Raw genomic sequence first — 23,912 nt, 5'->3', positions numbered from 1 at the left:
AATGTGCTCATATGCTAAGGTTTACGCATACGAAAAGGCTATCTCCCTGCTTCTTGCTTTTTAAAGTGAGTCATTTCCGTGAAGGATAGATACCTGGTTCAGGGGAATGATTGATTTTACCATTTTGGTATTTTACTGGGTGTTTCGCAGATGGTGAGGCAGGGGACAAAAAGGCAAATGACAGAAAACCCTGTGTGCCACCATGACAAACGTCAATGAGGCTGAGGGGTGGGGTGGCGGTGGGTGTTGGCGGGCAGCTGGGGTAGAAGGTGAAATTGCCCTTAGGGTAAGTAACACGGTTAGTTTCCATCTCCTGCCTCTCCCAGCCAGGCCAGCCAGGCAGCAGGAGCCCCTCTCTGACTTTGGAGAGTCCCTCCCTCACATTTCAGGGCAACATCTTGTAATTCTTGGATTCCTCTTCCTAAATCAAATGAAGAAAAAAGCTACATACGCATCTCTGGAGGAAAATGTCTGTATTAAAAGCCAAAAAAAACCACAGAAGTACAAGAAACGCCCACCAGGCCACGTCACTGGATAGATCGACTTGGAAAAGGTTCATAAAGTTCATTTTCAGCGGTAACAATATGTGGGTGTGAAATCCTTCCCATGCCTCCCCCCTCCCCCACCTTTAAATAAATTAAAAAAAAACAAGAAACTTCAAATACTATGTTTGGATACAAAGAGCTTCTCTTCCTACAGCAATAGCAATTTGATTTTGTTTTGTTTTGTTTTTTTACTAAAACTTTCATTTAAAACAGTTATTAAATATATAAAACAAATACACAGGATTTGGTCATTTTCTGCCATGAATATAGGGCACGTGGGTGCGGGGAGGGAGGGCAGGGGGATGCAACCGAGGGGAAAGGGCCCCATTTCCCTCCTCCGTCTTCCGAGCTGCGCGGCTCCCACCTTGCAGCTGCCCCCTCGGAACCAGAAGCGCCGCCCGCGTCCCGCTGGGCCACCCCGCTGGGCCCCCTCCGGCGACCCCCTCCCCGGAAGAAGAACTAACGGTCACGACAGCACGAAGCACACCGGCCGAGCCTCCCGGCGGGAAAGGCACCCGAGAGCGCGGACACAGGGCGGGCGCGGGGAGGAGCGGGTCACTTGGCCGCCGCCCCCGAGGTGACGGCCGCGGCGGCGGCGGCGGCGGCGGCGGCGGCCGCGGCGGCGGCGGTGGTCCCCGCGGGCACGGCGGCGGGGGCGGCGGCGGCCGCGGCGGCGGCGCTGGCTGTGGTCCGGCGCTGCTCCATGCCGTTGGGCAGGAAGCCGGCGATGATGGGCACCGGCCAGATGAGGGCGGCCACGCTCCACACGACGATGACCAGGGTCATGAAGCAGGCCACCAGCGTGGACTCGATGGGCTTGCGGTTCAGCCGCCAGCCCGGCTCGCCCTGCAGCTCCTCCAGGCTGAAGTCCAGGCAGCAGAAGTGCAGCGGCTCGCCCTGCAGCCACAGCGGCCCGGGGGGCTCGGCCGCGGGGTAGGCGGGCAGCGCGGTGGGCGCCCCGGCGGCGGCGGCGGCGGCGGCGGCGGCGGGCCGGAGGCGGCCGGGGCGGCGGCCGCGCACCCAGCCGCAGCCCACGCACAGGCGCAGGTCCTGCTGCGCGCCGCCGGCCGCCAGCCCCAGGTGCTCGATGAGCAGCGGCGGCCCGACGCGGTGGAAGGCGGCGGCGAAGAAGGCGCGGCCGTGCGCGTTGGTGGAGAAGAGCAGCAGGTCGCACTGGAAGCCCCGCGGGCGGCCCCAGCGCACGAGCAGCGAGCTCAGCATCTGCCGCTGCACGCTGATGTTGCACGGCGCCGCCGCCGCCGCCTCCTCCGGGCCCGGGCGCTCGGGGGGCCCGGGCGCCGCGGAGGCCAGCAGCCGCGGGGCGGCGGGCTCGCCCGCGGACGACGCGTTGACGGAGGCGTTGGGGGGCGCCCCACCGAGGCCCGGCGCGTCCGCGGCCCCGCCGCGGGCGGGCGGCAGCGGGCAGGCGGCGGCCAGCAGCGCGGCGAGCGGGAGCAGCATGGCCTGCGGCGGGCGCCTACGCGCGCGGGGCGGGCGGCGGCTGCATGGCGCACGGACGACTGGCCGGCGAGCGGACGGCGGGACCGCGGGAGCTGGCGGCCGGGCGGAGTGGGGGCGCGCCCGGCACCCGGCAGCCCGCGGGGGCGGCGCGGAGGAGGAGGCGGCGGCGGCGGCGGCGGCGGCGCGGCGGCTCGCTCGGCACGGGGATCCCTCCCCGGCCCGGGCTGCGTCTGGGGTTCCCCGCCGCCCCCGACGCGGGGGCCCTCGGACGGCCGGGCTGCTCTGCAGGGCCCGGCGCTCGCCCGGAGCAGGATTCCCCGGCTCGGCTCCGCCTCCCGCGCGCCCCGCCCCGCCCCGCCCCGCCCTCCGCCCGCCCGGCTGCGAGACTCGGGGGAGGGCGGGGTTCCACGCGCCGGGCCGGGCGGGACGCGCGCGGGGTGTCGGCCTGGGACCCTGCCGCCTGCGCGCGGCCCGGCCCGGGGCGGAGCGGAGGGTTGCGGGAGCCGCGCGGGGCGGCGGTGGGGGGTGGGGGGTGGGGAAGGGGGCGGGGACGGTTAGCCCGGCCGAGGGGCGGGGAGCTTGCCCACGCGTGCGACTCCGGGCGGAGGAGGCGCCGTGGGACAACTGCGTCCTCGCATCCCCTGGTCACGCCGAGGGCTGAGCCTGCGAGCGCTCACCTGGACCCCTCTTGTTTTACAGAAGGGGAAACTGAGGCCGAGAGACGCCCCCCCCCCCCCCCTCCTCTTCATCCCCCTCTCCCCTCACCTCCCAGGCCACCCCACAAGCCAGGAACAGGACTCCGGGCCACTAGGCTTTCTGCCTTTTCACGATGTCTCTTAAAATCAATCTCAAATCTGCAGAGTTTCTTTTTTAATATGCCTCGGACACGTTAGACCCACTTGGTATTCTCAAGGCAGGCAGAACCCGGAGGAAAACGCCAGGAACTCCATACGAGTTTTTGGGTGGGGATGGGCTGGCGGCAATGTGAGCCTCGCAGCCTTGCGGCTCCGAGGGAGGGGTCCCGAAGGGGTGTTTCACTCCCAGGAAGCCGCTACTCCCGTGCAGGGCCCCCACCTGGCCGGCAGAGGAGCATTTGTCTGTACAATCCGTGTCAAGGGACAGTTCATCCCTTTTAGGATAGACAGTAGGTTGGGAGAGGCCTGTCAAGAATAAGGAGCCACAACCAGAGTTATATTTTAAGAACGCTTTCCTAGTTAATTTGGTCTCTTACACTTGGCGGGAAAATCACTGATGCCCTCTAAGAGAATGACCTATGGTGTAAAGCCATCGTGCTCCCTGAGCACCAGCTATTTCTGAGGCTGGAAGCCGTGGAGGGACCCACCGGCAGGAAGCAGTCAGCAAAGTGGGCCTCACTGAGGTGAGTTTCCTGAACCGAACTATATTGCTAGGCGTCATGGCTGATGACATTTCTGGAAGCTGTGCATTATTTCTAACAATGAGTAAAAGCAGGTTGAGAAAGATGTAAAAACAGCCTCAAAATATCTGAACCTACCTGGCCTCTTTCCAGCTGGGCAAGTCATTATTCTGACGTGGCCTTGGTTTCCCCATCTGAACAGTGAGGTCAGTGGTACCTGCCCAGCAGGGATGCTAGGATAAATGCACCCAACCCAGCGTCCATCTGTCTGTCCACAGAAGTGCTTCCATGTCCAGTGGTGGCTGCTGTGATGTCCTTACTATTAGTCCTGCCAGAACTGGCTGTCTGGAAGGGTCCTTGGTTTCTATAGAAATGATACATTTCCCCGAGGGACTAGGACTCCCCTTTTGTTTAAGCCCTCATCACTTTTCTGCTGGGAAGTGATGCTCCCAGAGAGAATGATGTGCGTTTTCATGCTTCTATTAAAAATTACTCTTCCTTTAAAAGCCTTGCATGTCAGGAACTCTTTTGACTGCCTTTGGGGGACTGAGCAAGGGGGGCCTGGGAACAGCCCCAGAACGTCAAGTGATGTGAGGGCCGAAAGAGGCCCAGTCTTCAAGGGGTGCGTTCTAAGCTTGGCCACTGTGTACAATAGTGGGTGACGCTCTCTAGGGTTTCGGCCAGAGGTGGGGGCTCCCTGGTTTTGTCTGTGCAGCAGAGAAGGCGGCAGCAGAGGGAGAAGACAAAGATCTGCTTGGGGGGGCGGGGAGGGCAAGCAGCTTGCTGCAAAGTCATATCACCGTAGCCCCGTGTTCTGGCCGCTGGCCTCCTGGCCTCATTTCCGGCACATGCCACAGAGGTCCGACACTCACCCTCCCTCAGAGGGACTGAAACTCTAGATTGATCTGCCTTCTTTTTGGACAGTGGGAATTGGGGAAGAAAAGGTAAACAGTGAAGTTAGTTTCTGTCCTGTTGACTGCTGTGTTACCAGCAATGAGAAGAGGACCTAACAGGGTAGGCAGAGGCTCAGAATTAGTGCCATGTCACCTTGTGGAGGTTGGGTTCCAAAGTCTGTACGTGAGTTAGAGGATCCGGTGCAAATCTCTTTTATTTTGAGAAAAATTGTCAGTTGAGTTTCTTTTTGTAAGATGCATGTTTTATAAACATGCGAATATGTTATAACCTGCCTACAATATGGTGGATAGTCTGTGCTTATATTCATGGCTTGTATTTCGTGCCACACTCTTTCTTGTATTTGAAATTAGCTCAAATTGATTTGTTCTTGATTTCTGTGAGGATTCCGTCTTTGGATATTTATGTTTTCTAAGGGGGTGAAAATTATTTTGGAAACCAAGTCCAAAGTGCTGTCTTATACACACAGTGATTTCCTTCCTCCAGTCCTTCAGTTCAAGTTTACAACATCCTGCTATGATCATTATATATATAATATATATATATATATATATATATATATATATATATATATAATATATATATATATATAATATATATACACACACACACATATATATTGTATATAATGTATATGTATATACATTATATATAATGTTTTTTATTCTTGAGAGAGAGAGACAGAGTGTGAGCAGGGGAGGGGCAGAGAGAAAGGGAGACACAGAATTTGAAGCAGGCTCCAGGCTCTGAGCCATCAGCACAGAGCCTGATGTGGGGCTCGAACTCACAGCTGAAGGCGGACTCTTAACTGACTGAGCCACCCAGGTACCCCTGTGTGTATTTTTTTTTTACTTAACCGAGGAATACATTGTTTGGCTTACACACCTAATTCATGATCAGCTATATAGTATTTATATATGAGATAATATGACTTTGTACCATTTGTGATAATATGGGTATGTAACATATATAAACAATAATATGACTTTGTGGCATTAAATAAGGGAAAATGTCATCTGTATGTTTTGTTGCCTTTACAGAATAATAAAAGAGTTACATATTTAAAAACATTGAAAACATATAACATATTGTATCATATGTTATAAACATATTTAGTATATTGCATTACAACTGCATTATATAAAGGTTGGGAATCAGCAGAGGAAACAATGAGAACCCCAGCTACCTGGTCTCTACTTTTCTGTATGTGCATAATTCTTCTCCTCCTCCTCCTCCTCCTCCTCCTCCTCCTCCTCCTCCTCCTCCTTCTCCTTCTCCTCCTCCTCCTCCTTCTAAGTGTTTATTTATTTTGAGAGAGAGAAAGAGAGACAGAGCACAAGTAGGGGAGGGGCAGAGAGAGAGGGAGACACAGAATCCAAAGCAGGATCCAGGCCCTGAGCTGTCAGCACAGAGCCCCATGCAGGGCTTGAACCCATAACCATGAGATCATGACCTGATCCAAAGTCGGATGCTTAACTGACTGAGCCGTGAGCCACCCAGGTGCCCCATAGTTATTCTTTTCTGCGTTTTGCATATTCCCTAAAACATGCAACAATTACTTCTGAAAAAAAAAAAAAAAAAGAGAATTACAGGCGTGCCTGAATGGCTCAGTGGGTTAAGTGTCTGACTCTTGATTTCGGCTCAGGTCATGATCTCTGGGTTCATGGGATTGTGCCCCATGTTGGACTCTGCACTGTTATCAAGGATCCTGCCTGGGATTCTCTCTCTCCTTCTTTCTGCCCATCCCCTGTGTGCGCGTGCTCTCTCTCTCTCTCTCTCTCTAAGGAAATAAATAAACATTTAAAAAAAGAGAGAGAATTACATTAAAGCCTCACCCCCTTTTGCAACTGTTACTGTTTTGCTCTCTTCCTTCAGCCTGGCAGGGACCCCGAGGGCCAGCCAGGGACATAGGGTGCGCAACACCCCGTTGCTGACGGAGTGAGCTGGTGGGTTAAGAGCGCTGCCTGAGCTATAGGCAGAGACCTGCTCCTATGCCGTGTGGTTCCTGGCCTGCTCTCCAATCCGTCTCCTACCCCATTCCGTGCCCCTCACCGGCTCTGTTCCAGGCGCACTGGCTTCCTTGCTGTTCCTGGGACATGCAAACTCAAGGTCTTTGCCCCTGCTCTTCCCTCTGCCTGGGCGGCTGTTCTTTGTGACACTGACTTTGCCGGCTCCCTGTTTCCCTCGGCTCTCTGCTGCGATGGAGGTTCCTCGGCGAGGCCCTTCTCGACGGCTCCTGTAAAACAGCACCATTGCCACTGTCCCCGTCACCACTTCCTGTGCACTGTTCTGCGTCTTCCTAGTACTCACCGCCAGCTGACATACTCTTCTCGGTTTAACGTCTCTTTATTGGAATGTCTACCCCCCCCCAAAAAAAAGCAGGGCTTTCTCTGTTTTGTTCGGGGGAACAGTAAGAGGTTCGGTGATAGTTGGTGAATGAGTGAATTCCAAAGGCTGCCCGTCCAGCAGGTGGGATGTGGGTGGCGGTCTAGGGAGTTGAGAGGGACAGAGCCACACCGGTTCCCCAGCAACAAGACTGGTGTTTCCCTACCAGCCTGCGGGCGGGAGGCCGCCCACCAGGCCCTGCCCAGGGCTGGCTGTGGAACCGGGCCCCACCGGAGGACCACCCGGCTGGGCAGAGTCTGGCGTGGAGAGGTAAACTGATCTCATTGAACCCTGGCCGCCCAGCTGCACCGAGGAGGGGCACGAGCTGGTGCAAGCCAAATTACTAGGAACGTTCCAGATGGGCCCAGACCTTCCTTCTATCGATGTAAAGGAAGAAAGGCAAATGAGCCTCCTTCCATCTCCCCAGATCCTGTAATTTATAGAAAACAAACGGAAGACTTTCAGCCATCCTCTGTTTTGTTCATAAAATACCGAGAGCAAGTTTCTCCACACGGACCGTATTGGTAGAAAACAATCACCGAGGACTTCAAAGAAAATAATTAGTAATGCGGCACGGTAATTTCATTCTGTTCGTTTCCTCTGCCCCTCCCCGGTATTAGCTAATTTTTCCTTGTACCGCCTATGAAGTAAGACTTAACAAAAAGATCTCTCTGGGTTATTGGAATTCCTTTTATCCAACGGCCTCAGAGTGTTGCAGGTACAGTAATTCGTTAGTCCTCCCCTATTATGCGGGTGGAATTAAGATATTATTCCCACACACTGTAGACTGAGAAATAAGCAAGAGCCACAAAAGCGTCGTAAAAATAGGACAGAGAAGAGACAGGCTCAGAAACCAGCGGCTCAGCCACATCAGAGTCACTGGGGAAGGCCTCGCTATTTTGTTGGTGTGTGTTGGGGGGGGGGCACTCAGCGAGTGGTGGGAGGATATTTTCCACGCCTGCCTCCCTGAGAAATCCCATTCCTCGGATGGGAAACTCGAGGACTGGTCACAGAGGCAGCTGAAGAGCGGGCCTCTGTCGCGGGCTCCCTGGGGGAGCCCTGGAAGGCCCCCCCCCGCCACCCCCTGGTGTTCGCTGATAAGATCCTGACCGTCCTGTGCCCTCTGCTTCCGTGCAGCTCCGTCATCTTTCTGGGGACCTGAGCCAGACCTTCAGGGTGTGGGCATTCATTCTTCCTGATCGCTGTGGTCGGAAGGGAGATTTATGTCCGCATAGCCCCGGCAGCAATTATAGCCCGCACAATTCATTTGGCAATTAATCATAGGCGGCCCCGGGACACGGCTGCCGTAGCCCGCTTCAGGCTGTTGGTTGGACTTAACTCTGTCTCGTGCATTTGTTGTTTGCTTGTGGGCACCCTCCGTGCATGGTGGGCAGGGCCACTGCTGGTATCTCTTTTCTATCCAGGGACCTGAGCATCATTCTGGGTTTCTGGGGAGATTCCAGCAAAGACTTTTTGAGGAAAGAAGGAGCCTCTGCTGTTATAAAAAGATGAAGAGTCTAAGAGCCACCGGGAGGAGGAAAACAGTGCCCAAGTGGTACGTGTGTAGAAAGATTCCAAGGGGAAAGAAGTGCCTGCTGAGTGAGCACCTCTTCTGGGCTTGGCCTCGCATTGGCACCTTCACCAGATGACAATTGTCCCTTAACAGACACTTGTTGAGTGCCAGGCACCGTGTCAAGTGCTCGAAGTGCATCCTCACCACAGTCCCCCGAGGAAGACATTGCCATGGCCATTTTCCAGATGAGGTAAACTGAGGCTCCAAGGGATTAAGTCACTTGGACAGAGTCACACAGTGGTGGAACAAGATTCAAACTCGGACCGTTTCATTCTTTTTTTTTTTTTTTTTTTTTTTTTTTAAGTAAACTCTGCACCCAACGTGGGGCTTGAACTTGGGGCTTGACCCCAAGATCAAGTGTCACAGGCTCTACCCACTGAGCCACCCAGGCGCCCCTCGTTCATCATCACAGCCCTGCTCCGTGGCCTCTGCCGTCACCAGCGACCTCGGGAGTTGGAGGGCATCGTTGTGTTTTACTGATGGGGAAGCAGATGCAGGGTGGCTGGGCCGCTGGCAAAGGCTGGCCCATCTACATCTCTTCAGCCTTCCAAGTGCATCTACCCTGCATTCACTCCCGGCTCATATATCCCACCGACGCTGAGATGCCGGAGGATGTCCCCCCAGTCTGGTGCATCCCTAATGACGAAGCCCTGGATTATGGTTCTCCAAATCCATTACCTCCAGGGTGCCTGGTAAGGAGCAAGGGCTTGGCGAGCGCTGGCCGGGAACCTGGGCTTCGGCAGGAACCACTTAGCTGGGCAGACGCCCATCCTGGGGCTCCTGAGATTACCTGGGAGCCTTTGGGTTTGACATCGATGGATTCTTAAATAGTGTATTTATGAATGACTCAGGGATGTATTTAAGAGAAAGATGGAAAAGACAAGGGATACGGACTAACCCACACTGAGGGCAACGACGGAGTAGTTTCCGTGAAACTCCCAGCTTCCGGGATCGGTATCTGTCACAGGAACCTGACTGATGCTCTCTCTGTCTCTAGAAAGCATTTTTTTGGTAATAAAAATAATTTTGCGGGGAGAAGACGCTTAAAGCAAGTGACATTTTGTGGTTCTCTTATCCATCTTCTAAAAAGTTGGGATGTCACTTAGCCCTGATAGTCGTGAATTCTGAGGGTTTCAGTAGGGAAAGCCTGTGGGACTGAGCTGGGTCATTGGCCACTAGCGGGTGTCATCTGGATTTACGTCATGCTTCTAAGCACCGCCAAACACTCCCTTCAAGTAGAGTAATTAACATTCCATTTCTAGAAGTAGGGAGGAGCTGGGGGAAGCAAGAGCCCATTTTGAGAGAGCCAGGCACACTGGAACACATTTATCAGACTTTGATGCCTTCTAACCGTACCCTTCCCATGGATCTTCTGGCCCACACATGCTTGGGGACATCTGTCACTTGCCTGGGCACACTCGGTCATGCAGGGGTCTTGCCTGACATTCCCTTTGCGTTGAGGTGGCTTCTTCTCTTGCTCTATCCATTCTTTTTATTTAGTGTTTAAAAATTTATTTATTTTGAGAGAGAAAGGGCAAGCGGGGGAGGGGCAGAGAGAGAGAGAGAGAGAGAGAGAGAGAATCTCAAGCAGGCTCCCCACTGCCAGTGTGGAGCCTGACGCAGGGCTCGATCCCACGAACTGTGAGCCGAAACCAAGAGTCCAACACTTAACCGACCGAGCCACCCAGGCGTCCCTATCCGTTCTTTTTCTACTGAGGTGTCTAGATTTTCTATTTGAGAACCTTGTGGCTGTGAACATGGCTTTTGGAGCCGGGCAGACCTGGCTTGGACACACTCCTCGACATTGCTGTGTCTCAGTTTTCTTGCCTGTGAAATGGGCCTAATGTTTGTTCTCTGGTGCGGGTTAAATGTGGTCATCGTTGTAGAATGATCAGATCAGGGCCTGCGCAGGGTGAGTGTGCAGTGAGTGTGGCCAGCATTTTGCTTTGGCTCCTCCTCTCTTCTTACGCTACGGTGAGAATTGTACGCCTGCACCTGTAGGGTCACACTGTGTGTGACGGGGGAGGGTCAGGTCCAGACTGAGAAGAAGCTAAACTTCTGGCTACGTGGACCGTCCCCGGCAATGAAGCACAGCTGTAATCCAGTGACCACGAGGACAGGAAGGCATCCTGGAGGCCACCTAGTCCAAAATCTTCATAGATGGGGAAACCGAGGCCCAGAGTGGGGTGCTGGCCTGGCCAAAGATCACAAACCGATTGGCCGCAAAACCAGGGCTGGAAGCCAAGCCTTGTGGCCTACTGGGCATCAGGCATGACACCTTTTTCTGGAAGGACAGCCCTCAGCAATGCTTTTAGAGCCGCACTTTACAAATGAGGGCCCGTTGCAAAGTGAGAGCAGAGAGCCTTTCTAATTTACTTAGAGAAGAAGAGGAAAATGATGGGCTTGATAATTGCTAGAGTCACACTTCTAACTCTGTTTACAGGGTGGAAGATTGATTGCGGGGGCTAAGAACGTTGGCAGGCTCGGCAGGCTTCTGTTCTGATGCAATTAAGCTTTGCTCCTTCCAGCTCTGCCTAGGACCTGGGTCAGGCCCCTCGAGACCTGGGTGTGAGCTAGAAGCCCAGTCTGGACCTGCTCCAGCCTTGAGTCCTGAAGAAGTCCGTGGGAATAGGCAAGAACTTGGCACCCATGGTCCAAGTAAGGCCATCGGGGCCGTTGGGTCATGCTTCCTGGTACCTGGGCTGCTGGCCAGACCCTCACACAGTATCGGAATCCCCCTGCCACTACCTGCTTGAAGTTGGGCGGCTCTAGGACCACCCCGAGCTGGCCGTGCTCTGTCCTCACCACCCAGGCTGGCCCCCTGGGTAGCAGCCGCCATCTTGATTGCGCCTGGGTTTCCTCTGCGCTTTGCACTTTGGCGATGTGGGCTGTGAACCTCTCCACGGAAGACCCCAGTGCTACTCTGGAGCTGGGCCTCTTTTCCCAACCCTGTCCACCCTAGCCAAGCATGGCTCAGCCCATTTGTTTGCTTTTGTTGTTTATGAGAGTGGAAAACTGGAAACCAACCAAATGCCCCCAAATAAGGGATGGGTATGGAAATGCAGAAATGTTGACCACTATGAAAGGGTATGCAGCCATGGCAATTCTTTTTACCGCCATGTTGAACTGAGCACCTCTTCATGGCGTCCAAGGTGTGTGGAACTCCTGAGCCCTTATGGTTGTTCATAAGGCCTTTACCAACACTTTGTGCAGCTTGTGGGGGAGATCACAGTGCATAGGTCTTGTGAGTCCATGGACAGTCCCTCGATATACTCCCTGGTATGGGGGTCTCACTCTTGGCTTTTCCCATGAGGCACCAAGCCTCGCTGTCTTCACTCTCCTCCCCTCTAGATGTCCTCAGGGAACCTCAAAAGCCCTTCCCTTCTGTCCTGAAGAACAATCCAGTTCTTTCCCAGCTCCTCCCTCCCAGTTCATCCTGGGACCCCCCCTGACTAGAGCCATACAGGTAACCAGAACCTTCCTCTTTTTTTTTTAAAGACTCTTGTTAAAAAATGTTTATTATTTATTTTTGAGAGACAGAGCGTGAGTGGGGGAGGGGCAGAGAGAGAGAGGGAGACACAGAATGTGAAACAGGCTCCAGGCTCTGAGCTGTCAGCCCAGAACCCGCAAATGGTGAGATCGTGACCTGAGCTGAAGTCAATGCTTAACTGACTGAGCCACCCTGGGCACTCCCAGACCCTTCCTCTAATAAGGTGGTTGAGCCCTGGTTTTTGCCACTGGATCATGTCCCTCAGCTTCCATACCACAACCACAAATGGCTTCCCAGATCTTAACTGTGCCTGAATCTCCTGGAAGGCCCCATCCTAGCATTTCTTGTTCAGCGGGAAAGAGGGAACCTGACAATCCACATCTCTAACAAGGTCTCAGGTGATTTCCAGATGATGGTGACGTCACTGGTCCGGGACCACACTCAGAAACACTAGACCGTTTCTTCTGAACATGTGGAAGATCCTCCCCGAGAGGAATTTTGGTGAACAGTGTTTCCTCCATCTTGTCATATATTATTGTATCTTTATTGGAGGTAGAAAACATTACATAAAACGGTTTATGCCTGGGGCGTCTGCTTCCTGGTTTCTCCAGCGAAGCAGAGAAGGGGATCCTAGCCCACCCATCAGCTGGGCTTGCTTAACTAAAGATGGGGGCCTGTGGCTTGCAAAGATGATTTCCAGTAACTGATCAGGGCAACTCCCATGGTTTCTGGACCAGAGAGGGTGGCAGCATTGGGAGCAACACTGGGGGCAGGGTTGAGCCAGCAGGGGCTGGAGACCCAGGGCCCCAGAAGCCAGGTCAAGGATCAGTCAATACCCTGGCAGCTGTAATTGGGTACCACTGTGCCAAGGGCGTGTCAGAGACGGCCAAGGGCACAGCTGACCTAGCTGTTCCCGCTGCCAAGGCCCTTGCTCTCTGTTGGGTGAGGAGAGGGGACACATGCAAATATGAAGACCTTAGGCTACGGTAGTGACTGGGGGAGAAGCTTCAGAGGACCTGATTCGAGTCCCAGCTCTAGTATCCACTGATGAGGCTTTGATCTTGAGCACATCAAGGCACCTTCCTGAGTGCTATGGTGTCTCCTTGGTAGAACAAGGGGCCTGTACCAGATGTCCTCTGCTCCGTGAGATTCCCTGGGCAAATGGGTCCTTTGGGCTGGCATTTCACTTCTCCATTAGACTCGTTTTCTTTTTTGAAGTAGGGACAGAGGGCCAGCTCAGATGTTGCGAGTACTGGGACCAGCCCGGACACCTTGGTTTTTGCAGCCTCCTTGGTCATGAAGGGTGATCAGACTGTGAGAGACCCAACACCCTGTCTTGGCCCCTGGGGTGCTCCTTTTACTCTGACAGGTGGAAGCAGGATGTTGGGGAGCACAGGCGTGGAGAGGGGTGGCATACCCAGAAGTTGGGGGCGCCCTGCCCAGCTGGGCCTCATTCGGCCCCAGCAGCTGCACGTCGTGGATCTGAAGGCACAGGGATCAAAGGACCAACAGTTCTGGCTCGGCCTCTCTGGACGCAGCCCTGACTGCTTACCACGGCTGTGGGGGCTCCTGGGAGGCTCAGTTGGTGGAGCGTCTGACTTGGACTCAGGCCACAATCTCATAGTTCGTGAGTTCGAGCCCCGCTTCGGGCTCTCCGCTCTCAGCGTAGAGGCTGCTTTGGATCCTCTGCCCCACTCATGCTATCTCTCTCAAAAATAAATACACACTGAAAAATAAAACAAAATGGGTGTGGGTTGTGAAAGGAAGGGAGGCCCTTGACTGGGAGGGCATGGAGGGCAATGCGGGAGTATGACTCCTGGAATCAGCCCGAGGACTTGGCTTTGCCTGCTGTGGTATAAGGGGTTTGGGGGCCATTCCTGTGGTTGCCCCACATTCTATAATCAGACTGGTGCCAGGACTTAGGTCTCATCTGCCAGCAGCCTGGTTGTGCCAACCTCAGGCTGGTCCCCTTCTCTGGCCATATAGGGCCACCCCTGTGACGTTGGGGCAGCCCCAGACTCAGGATTTGTTTCCCTCTCTCCCTTGCTCCGTCTTCCTTCCCGGGGCCTTGGGATTCTCCGGGCCACAGCTAGCTGAGCACTCCACACCCCATTGAAAAGTCACCACAATAATTACCAGATCATTAACAGGGGATTTTGAAAAGGCACTTCAAAGCATCTTTCCCGGAATTGCTAAGACAGGTGTAAAAGTCTATCTGGGCAGAGAACAGTCAGTTTAAAAGGATGTTGGGGACCAAAGGGCAGGTGTTAATTAAACTGGGCTGAGCAGCCGCAAGGCTAGGTAACTCCGGATCTGAGCGCGGTGACAACCAGGCTGTGGGGGCAGCGGGGGAGGGGCCTGAAACTTTTAGACAAAACACAAAACGTACAGACTTTTTCCTCCATCCCTACTTTATTAAGGAATTTGACCTTAAATCTGAGGTCTTCTTTCTAATGCCTGGTGCCTCCTTTGGCAAGGTTCGTATACAATAAATATAAATAAACCTGCCTGTGATGCAGCCTTCGTTGTTAATTTTCCTAATTAAAATTAATGAAAATCAAATGCCTAAATGGCTGGGAATACGGTGCACAGATCAGCTCTCCTTATGGTAAAAACCCTATAGGGGCACCTGGGTGGCTCAGTCGGCTAAGCACCCGACTTGGGCTCAGGTCTTGATCTCTCGGGTTCGTGAGTTCAAGCCCCACATTGGGCTCTGTGCTGTCAGCACGGAGCCCACTGCAGATCCTCTGTCCCTTCCCTCCTTCTTAAAAAAATGGTTTTTTTTTAAATGTTTATTTATTTTTGAGAAAGAGAGACAGACTGCAAGCCGGGGAGGAGCAGAGAGAGAGGGAGACACAGAATCCGAAGCAGGCTCCGAGCTGTCTCGAACTCACGAACCGTGAGATATTGACCTGAGCCGAAGTCAGATGCCTAACCAACTGAACCACCCAGGCACCCCCATCCCCCTCTCTCTTTATCCCTCTCCCTCTCTCACTTGCATGCTCTCTCTCACTCTCTCAAAGAGAAATAAACATTAAAAAAAAAAAAAAACCCTAAAGGAAGGAAGAGAACAAATGTTTGTGTCTCAAACGGGCGGGCTCTTAGGAATACCCACCTAAGCCACCCAGTTTACTGAAAGCTTAACACGAGCTCCTGCAACATGACAAGCCTGAAGATTGTTCGGGTGGATACAGGACCCTTCCTTCCCCGGGAACTTTGTTACCAGAGACCCTTGCCCACTTCCCACCGATCTGTAATCTGTACCGCAGTGGCCTCGAGGGCAGGACTTCATGGTCTGAATCAGGACTTCATGGTCTGAGTCAGCGAGCTTCGTTTCTGGCTGCCCATCTGAATCCTACTCACGCTGACGTTGGAACTCACCCAAGACACATGGAACCAGAATCTCGGGGGCTCCATATTTTTAAGCGGCTCTCAAGGTAATTGTTGCACAACCTTTAAAGTCCCGGTGTTTGGGAACTTCAGGAATCAAAAGTACTTTCCGTGAATTTTTTTTCTTCTTTTTTGTATATTCAAAGCTACTTCCGAGCGCAGCCGCCTCAAACCGTTGCCTTTGGGTCTTCAGCAACACGAGCTCCTTGAGAGGGCTGGTTTGTGAGACGTTATTTCCTAGACACCAGACAGAAAAATGTAAGCCAAGCACGGGAACGTCTGGGCTCGTGGTGACCATCTTCGGCGTCCCGCGAGAGCGTCTGTCTGGCACCTCGTAGGCTGGGGAAACAGGCGTGAAGCAGCCAGCGCTTCTGGGGGTTTCGTATGTGGAGTGTAGCAAATGCTACCTAGGACATCATGCTATCCGGGTGCGACTGGCTAAGGGGCAATTGTGTCCGTTTGTCCACAAGACCACTCGTGCTGTGTGGTCCTAAGTGTGCTGGTCGACCACACGCCCACCCCAGATTCTCTGCCTGACTCCTGGACCTTTGGCTACAACCACAGTGGGAAAGGGAGGTACTGGGTGGCCCCGGAAGGGATGAATGAATGAAAGGGTGGAGCTAGGGAGGAGAGTGTCACCAGCTACATGAGAATCAACAGCTTGGAGACCTTCTATAAGTCCCAGATCACCCTGGACCCGCCAAAATCCTTCAATGTGTTGTCATCAGTTTGTCATTTTGGATTTTATTAAAGTCACCTGGAAAACCTGGTCTTTTATCTGAGGCAAGCTGATGTCTCTGACGCGTCTCTGGGCATTCTGGGGGCACTCGATTTCCCTGCCTGCCTGTGGCCCCGATTCCTGTTGGATACCCAGGTCTCTGTTCTGTGCTATTGTTCTTCCTGTAGGATGTCACCCCACCTCGTTTAGTCACCCGATCTCTTCTCACTCCAAAGTCCCGTCTTGGGCTCAAGGCTTGGGTGGAGCTGACTCCCAGACCCAGTTCAGCAGAGGCCAGAGACATCGAAAGCTCGCCACTGCCTTCAACCTGGTTGGGATCCTTTATACGCACGCTGCTCCCCGCGCTATAAAAGCAAAGCATGCATCCTTTTCCTGGCCCTTTGCCTCTCATCTAGCATCTTCTCACCCCCCAGCGGCCTCTGATGCCCCACTTGCCAGGGGCACCGCTGCCGGCCTGGGAGGGAGGGTGGAGCGATCATCTGAGAGAGAGGGGACAATTCTCCTGCGAATCAACCCGATCTGGCTTCAGCATCAAATTCAAATGGCCAGAGATTAGATTCTGCAGGCGTAGGCCAATTACATGCAAATTTTGGCAAATCATATGCAAACAACACACGTTGACTCTGCCCGGATTGCATCTGCTTGGAGCCGGCAAGTAGGGCTTGTTGGTGAAGTGCCTTCAAGATGCGGGGCCACAGGAGCCGTAGAGGAGAATGATGGATTCTTCACCTCTACCTGCCTCATCAGAAAGCCTCCCGGAAGCAGTGATGCCCGAGCGGAGCTTTGATGGATGAATAGGAGATACTGAGGGAACCAGGGGATTGCACCGGGCCACCCACAGCAGTGGGCGGATGATGTGGCACGCGGACGGGGTGGGGGTGGGGGGTGTCGCGCATGAGGTGGGGTTGGGGAGCGAAGGGAGGAGGCTGGTGAGATTCGGGAGCTGGATCATCAAGGGTGTCAGCACTGAGAAGGTGGAGGTCTAGCCTGAAAAGTGAGGGTTGAAGCAGGAGAAAAATGAGAAAAAGAGGTGTTTCAAGAAGCTGTCAGACTGCAGTGTGGGGTGTGGACTGCAGCCAGACCAGATGGGGCACAGAGGCCGGGTGCGAGAGCTCAGACTGAGCCGTGGTTGGGAGACACAAGGGACACAAGGAGATGGAAATAATCAGGTACATTACATAGGGGTCCAAAGTGGTAGGATTCTGTGACCAGTCCGTTGTGGAGGGTGGGGGTAGGGGAGCGAGCCTGCATGATTAGCAGGTCCGGGGCTTGGGTGATGGACCCAGACGGTGGGGGAAGACAATTCTGTCTCGGACATGCCCTGTGTGAGGAGCTGTAGGGGACTCCAGAGACCATACCCAAGATGCAGGATGCCTCTCGCCGTCTTGGGTCAGGCTTTCCAGAAGCAAGTGTTTCATCTGAGTGCAAGTCATTGCGTCACAGAAGAGCTCCCAGGAGCAACTGTAGAGGCGCTGGGGAGGGTATGGGAGGGGACCAGGACGATCGGGACACCAGCCACACCCATGCGACGACTGCTTTGTCTCCACCAATCCCACGATCTATTTCCATTCCCAGTTTGCAGGTGAGAAAGCACAGATGCCGAGAGAGACACCTGGCCAGGGCCACAGTGCTCATTTATTAGCCAAGGAACTCGGATTACCAGGGCCTTCTGACCCCAAACCCCCCTCCCTGGACATCCACAACCACTGCCCCAGGCCTTCTGAAGGAGGCTCCACCCCAGCAAATGCCACCACTGTCTTGGAAAATTGGCCAGGGCGAAGTCAGGGGGAGTATTTTAGGCTTGTTAGGGGGCCACTTAATTTCCTTTGGCAAGAAGGTGCAAAGAGCCTGAACCCAGACTGTGCAGGACAGACTGTCCTGGCCTCCAAGCTACCCCAGTCAGCGGGAGAGAGGGCTGGGTTCTGGCAGTTCCCGTTGCTAGTGGTTCCTGAAAGGGTAATTTTGCAAACAATGCTGAGAAGCTGATTGTGGCAATAAATTACCATGCTAAAAGGAATTATTTTTATCGCAGTGTTCTGGGGCCCAGAAGAATGCAGCAAACAAAGATAGGTTGAGTAGAATATTCTGTTTGTGTGGGCCTAGAGTGGAGGCACAGATGTGGGAGGGTGTGCGTGTCTGTGTGTGCGCGCGTACGTGTGCGTGTTCACATTCCTGCCTGCTTCCTAGCTTGAAATGCGTTAGGCACACACCTGTTCAACTTGTAAACTTTTGACGAAAGCGAACATACCCAGGGGCGCCTGGCTGGCTCAGTCGGTTAAACGTCCAACTTCGGCTCAGGTCATGATGTCACCGCTTATGAGTTCGAGCCCCGCGTCGGGCTCTGCGCTGACAGCTCGGAGCCTGCTTGGGATTCTCTTGCTCCCTCTCTCTCTCTCTGCCCCTCCCCCCTCGAAAATAAGTAAATAAAAATAAATTCAAAGCGAACATACTCAGAGCTGAGCAGGCCCATGCAAGGTGAAGACACGCAGGTGAAGACAGTAGAATGTGACCAGGTCCCCCAAGAGGGCCCTTCTGCCTCCTTTCCATCACTGCTCAGCTGGAGTAGCCTTCTCCAGACCTGTTAACAGCGTAGATCCGCTTTGCCTTGTTTTTGTGCCTGATAGAAAGGAATCCCACAGGTACATTCTGAAAGGAAGATGATAATCTTGAGTCCCGTAAAGCAAATGATAGGCTTACTGTCGGGGATGCTTGTAATTTAGGGAAATCTTCCAGTGAAGTCTTTTGTAATTGGATTAATTGTCCTTGGCCCTGAGCCTTGTGCATGCTAAGGTTTCTTAACGCTGTAGGGTCCTGGAAAATGGCCCATGTTACAGACAGAGCATTAGGAAGGAATCACTAGGTTTTGATGAAACAGGACCATCTTGCCTTTCCTTTTGTCTTAGATTACAGGTTCTCAACCCCGGCTGCACATTGGGACCACCTGGAGAGCTTTAGGTACTCTTTTTTTTTTTTTTTAATTTTTTTAACGTTATTTTTATTTTTGAGACAGAGAGAGACAGAGCATGAACAGGGGAGGGGCAGAGAGAGAGGGAGACACAGAATCTGAAACAGGCTCCAGGCTCTGAGCTGTCAGCACAGAGCCCGACGCGGGGCTCGAACTCACGGACCGTGAGATCATGACCTGAACCGAAGTCGGACGCTCAACTGACCAAGCCACCCAGGCGCCCCTGGAGAGCTTTAAAAAATATTGACGCTAGAGTCCCACCCCAGAGGTTCTGATGGTTCAGTTTAGATGACTTTGGCCTTTTCTGCCCTCAGAGTTGACCCGGAGGGTGCGACAGAAAAAATTATTCTGACACTTGTTGAAGATGGTAAGGCAGACTTTATTCAGAGGGAGCAGTGCCAGGGGCTCTGGCAGTCGGGGAGAGAGAGACTGGGCTCCACTCTGAATACAACCAGGAGGAGTGGGGACTTACAGCCGAGGAGCAAGCTGGAGGGGGTCGGTGGGTGGAAAAATACTAAAAGTGTAGGGTAATTCCTTGCTACACTGGCCTAATATGATCCTTGCTGAAGGCAGGTCAGGACGATCAGCTATCCCCTTATCAGACCAGGAATTTGCTCAAGGATCAAGGGCGGTCAGGAGTTGAGGATGGGGGGAGTCTGGCTAAAAGGACTTGATTGCATTCTTGCTAAAATTGGGTCATGCAATGATGGACACAAGAAGTCCAAAGTCAAGGTCTTGTTAGGAAGCGGATTCACAGGAGCCTGACTAAAATTTGGTCAAGGGTTATGATCTTAGTCGTGGGTTATGGATCTGGGTAGAGAAGGTCCTGGCTGACTCCACGTAGGAAACACATGATGCATTTGCTACAAGATGTTGAGTTAAGCCCAGACCCAGGGCAGAGGTCACTTCTCTAATCTCCTCCGGAGATATCCGAGGCCCCTCTTGACCAATATTGTTGTGATGACAGGGGGTGGGGGTGAGGAGGGGAAGGAGGGCAAACAGGTGGCCTGGGGAAAGTTGCTTAGTATCTCTGACCCTCTTTTTGGATCTATAAAATGGGAGATAATATTAATAATACCAAACCCACCAGTTTCCTGGGAGCAGTAAACAACATAAGGCAGTTAAGCCATTTAGCATTGCAATGGGCACATGGCGATGGGTCAATGAAACGTCATCATTGTTAAAAATGAAAAACAAAAAGCAAGCCAACCAAGTACATTTGATGAGCCAACTGGCTTTATTAAATGAGTCATGAACGGGGCAGCAGCCCATCTAGCAAGTATAGGGGAGCTCCAGGAGAGGAAAAACTTTCGAAGGCAGAGAGAAACCATTAAAAAAAACACAACAACACAGGATGCATTGTTTTGGCAAGGTTGACCTCCTAAGGGAGTAGGGGTCTCTCAGACGATTGCCTGCAAGAAATTCCAGTGTGTCTGGTAAAGGGTTGCATTCCTGAGGGCACTGAAACTGCAGTTAGGCTAGGTAGTAAATCTTGGTTTAGTGACACTGGGCTTTAACTTAAGTGGCTCCATCATGGCCCCATGGTTTTCTCTTTAACATCATCTTCAACACCATGATTGAAAGCTGCCACGGAAAGAGTATGTGTGACTTTCATAAGCCTCAGTCAAAATGCGCCCATCTGAGCTTGGCCAGAGAACAACAGTGACATCATCTAATATTCTATGGGCCAGCTGGGCCTCTCTTTTCTGGAAACTAGTCCGGGACCTTCAGAGGCCACAACCATGAAGATGAACCGCTGGGACCGATTGTCTAGAAGGTGCGACCACCCCCTGCAAGCGAGGGCTAGGCCGGCTTTAAAACATGGAGTGAGAGAAGAGTCGCGTCTGATGGCTCATTCTGGCCTGCGTGAGGCTTGCAAACTGGAGGCAGAGAAATGTTTCTCAAGAAAAATTAGTAATTCCCTTCTGAGAACACTGGAAAAGGTAATGGATTCAAGCCAGAACCCAGAATTTTGTGAAATCTCAAGAAGAAGAAAAACTTTCCAACGGCTGAGAATTGAAATAGCCACAGCTTCCAAGGCTCTATATTCTTGGATTTCAATGAAATCAGGGCAAGGTGGACCCAAGGTGGAGACAGTTTAATAGGGAGCTCGAGGTCACCTACTCACATTCCATTCCAGTGGCACAAAGGGGACATTTAAATCCAACCAAAAGGCAGGCTTTGGGCCAATGTCCAATCTTAGTGGGGTGATGTCCCCAGAGGGTCTCCTCTGGGCCTGTCATTGTTCATTCTCTAGCTTTAACGTTCTACAGAGCTTTAAAAGAATAGTTAATCCTTTCGTTTGCTATTTACAAGTACCCTGTTTGTGATATCCTGGACAATATTATTTCCATTTATTAGATGTGTTGTAGAAGATACATTCATTTTTACCTTCTTTTTCATTTTTTTTTTTTTATTTTTAGAGAGAGAGAGAAGGTGAGCGGGGGAGAGGGGCAGAAGGAGAAAGAGAAAAGAGAGAGAGGGAGAGAATCTTTTTTTTTCTATATTTTAAAAAATCTTTATTTTTGACAGAGACAGAGATAGAGCATGAACGGGGGAGGGTCAGAGAGAGAGGGAGACACAGAATCTGAAACAGGCTCTAGGCTCCGAGCTGTCAGCACAGAGCCTGACACGGGGCTCGAACTCACGGACCGCGAGATCATGACCTGAGATGAAGTTGGATGCTTAACCGACTGAGCCACCCAGGCGCCCCCCCTACCTTCTTCCTTTTTTTTTTTTTTTTTTAATGAAATTTATTGTCAAATTGGTTTCCGTACAACACCCAGTGCTCATCCCGACAGGTGCCCTCCTCAATGCCCATCGCCCACTTTCCCCTCCCTCCCACCCCCCATCAACCCTCAGTTTATTCTCAGTTTTTAAGAGTCTCTTATGGTTTGGCTCCCTCCCTCTCTAACTTTGTTTTTTTTTTTCCCTTCCCCTCCCCCATGGTCTTCTGTTAAGTTTCTCAGGATCCACCTAAAAGTGAAAACATATGGTATCTGTCTTTCTCTGTATGACTTATTTCACTTAGCATCACACTCTCCAGTTCCATCCACGTTGCTACATGAAGATACCGTCTTCCCTTTCAACAAAACTTTATTTTTTTCTTAGTATCTACCTCTGCCTCACGTGACTCTGAAGAAGATGATCCTGTCTCCAGCTTCCAGGATAGATCCTCATTTGATAACCTGCATCCTTCCCAATGCATGCTTAGTTAAAGACACATGACCCCCCTTTTGGCCATTGGGAAGCGAGAGGAAGTTTGCTGGGTGTCTCCAGGAAAGTTCTCTTTGCTCCTAAGAAAGTGTCAGGCAATGGCGAGGTACGGTCCCTGCCCCGTAGCAGACAGAGCCGTCCTGTCCTCGCCGAAACCAAGCATGAGCCCACCTGGACAGATGCTGAGGTCCTGCCTGTCTCTCTGGTTTCCGTCCCTCTGTCATCTTTGCTGAAAGCTGCCCTACCGTTCTCCAGCCCCACTGAAATATTCTGGTTTCCAGCTGCTCTAACCCAGCTGGAATTGACCCGCCTTTGCTTTGGACACCACGGTGGCATCTACATGCTCTTATCTTACCCCCAAGGTGCCTCACTGCACGGTGATTTCACACATCTGTTGTAGCACATGCTTTCGTCTGCAAGAATTGTGACTTAAATAATGAAGGAATCTGTTGCCCTGCTTAATGAGACGCTTCATGGTTGGCAACTCCAGGGCCAGTTCAACCATTCCGTCCTGCATCAAGGACCCTGACCCTTTCTTCCCTTGTGTGTTCCTTACCATGCTTTGCATATTGGGTGTGTTTCTTCCCATTGTCAAAAATGGCTGTCATCGCCCCAGACGCTGTGTCCTCGCACAGTGAGGTACAGAAACAGGAGAAGAAAGGGGACAGAGATCCTCCCACCTTTCTCTCTCAGTGTTCAGAGAAGACCATCTCTTCTCACTCAAAGCTACCCCAAGAATTTGCCTAAGGCCACAGAGCTGGTGCTATAGTGGGGCAGGGATTTAAATGTGATTCTAGACTGCCCAGCAGAAATATAATACAAGCCACATATGCAGTTTTAACGTTTTAGTCGCTGCAGTTAAAAAGTAACAAGCAGGTGAAATTAGTATATTTTATTTAACCCAATGTATCCAAAGATTATCTCAACATGCCATCAATCTACGAATTACTTTTTTTTTTTTTTTAAGATTTTGTATTTTTAAGCAGTCTCTGCATCGAACGTGGGGCTTGAACTTACAACCCCGAGATCAAGAACCAGGCGCCCCTCAGTCTATGAATTACTAATGAGGTCTTTTACATTCTTTAATACTAAGTCTTTGAAAGCCAAGGTGACCTTTATACTTCCAGCTCGTCTCAATTCAATCACTGTGATTTCCTTGGAAAGACTTCATCTGCATTTATATTTCATAAAATTTACATTGAAAAACTTAGATATAGATACCCAGGCTTGTTCCAAATAGACGCAAAGTTTCCCAGTAGCAGAATCAAACAGCAGTTTTCACATTTATGATTAAATGGGTCAAGTTCAGTAACATTCAAAACCCAGTTCCTTAATCACACTAGCCACGATTCAAGCACGTACGTATGGGCAGCACATTTCTAGAGCCTGTATACTTAAGCTCATGTTTATCAAATTCCCTGTGCCCTCGTACATGGCAACGTGTTAGTGGGTGTCCACTTATATTTAGGGGTGCGCAAGTTCTGTCACTAGAAGACTGGAGACCTGCCTTGTAGTTGTTGCTCTGTTTCTAATTAGCTGTGTGACCTCAGGTGAGTCCCTGTACTTCTCTGGGCTTCTATTAGCTCCCTTGTTAATGAGGGACTGTGATCTTAAGCATCTCTTCAGCTCTCAAATGACGCATTGTTTCTCTCTTCTAGCAGGGAAGGAATGGGGACGTTCTGAAAGCCGTGGGCACCGAGGCTTACACGCATTCTCTGCAACGAAGTATATGGAAATTGGTGTGGCCGGTCTCTGACATCTGCTGAAATGCTGTGGGCAGGCAGGACTCACATAGCAGCTCCTCCTCTCATCCAGGACTGAGAGTCCGCTAATTGTGTCTTTCTCCGGAATGCCCGGGATA

At 52.1% G+C, this 23,912-nt stretch overlaps 1 protein-coding gene across 1 annotated transcript; it reads right to left on the bottom strand.

Annotated features, from left to right (window-relative positions):
- Window positions 1-458: 458 nt before the first annotated feature.
- Window positions 459-2,498, bottom strand: TMEM158 (transmembrane protein 158). Its single transcript, XM_058727257.1, has one exon. It carries the CDS (start codon window positions 2,004-2,006, stop codon window positions 1,101-1,103), a length of 906 nt encoding a protein of 301 aa, XP_058583240.1. The 5' UTR covers window positions 2,007-2,498; the 3' UTR covers window positions 459-1,100.
- Between the last annotated feature and the right edge of the window lie 21,414 nt (window positions 2,499-23,912).

This window comes from Neofelis nebulosa, chromosome 4 (genome assembly GCF_028018385.1).
Source record: "Neofelis nebulosa isolate mNeoNeb1 chromosome 4, mNeoNeb1.pri, whole genome shotgun sequence".
NCBI classification, from domain to species: Eukaryota; Metazoa; Chordata; class Mammalia; order Carnivora; family Felidae; genus Neofelis; species Neofelis nebulosa.
This window is presented reverse-complemented; position numbering and strand designations above follow the sequence as displayed.

Bases quoted from the DNA above. Each gene is read 5' to 3' on its own strand.
- TMEM158 (XM_058727257.1), bottom strand. From the start codon at position 2,006: ATGCTGCTCCCGCTCGCCGCGCTGCTGGCCGCCGCCTGCCCGCTGCCG.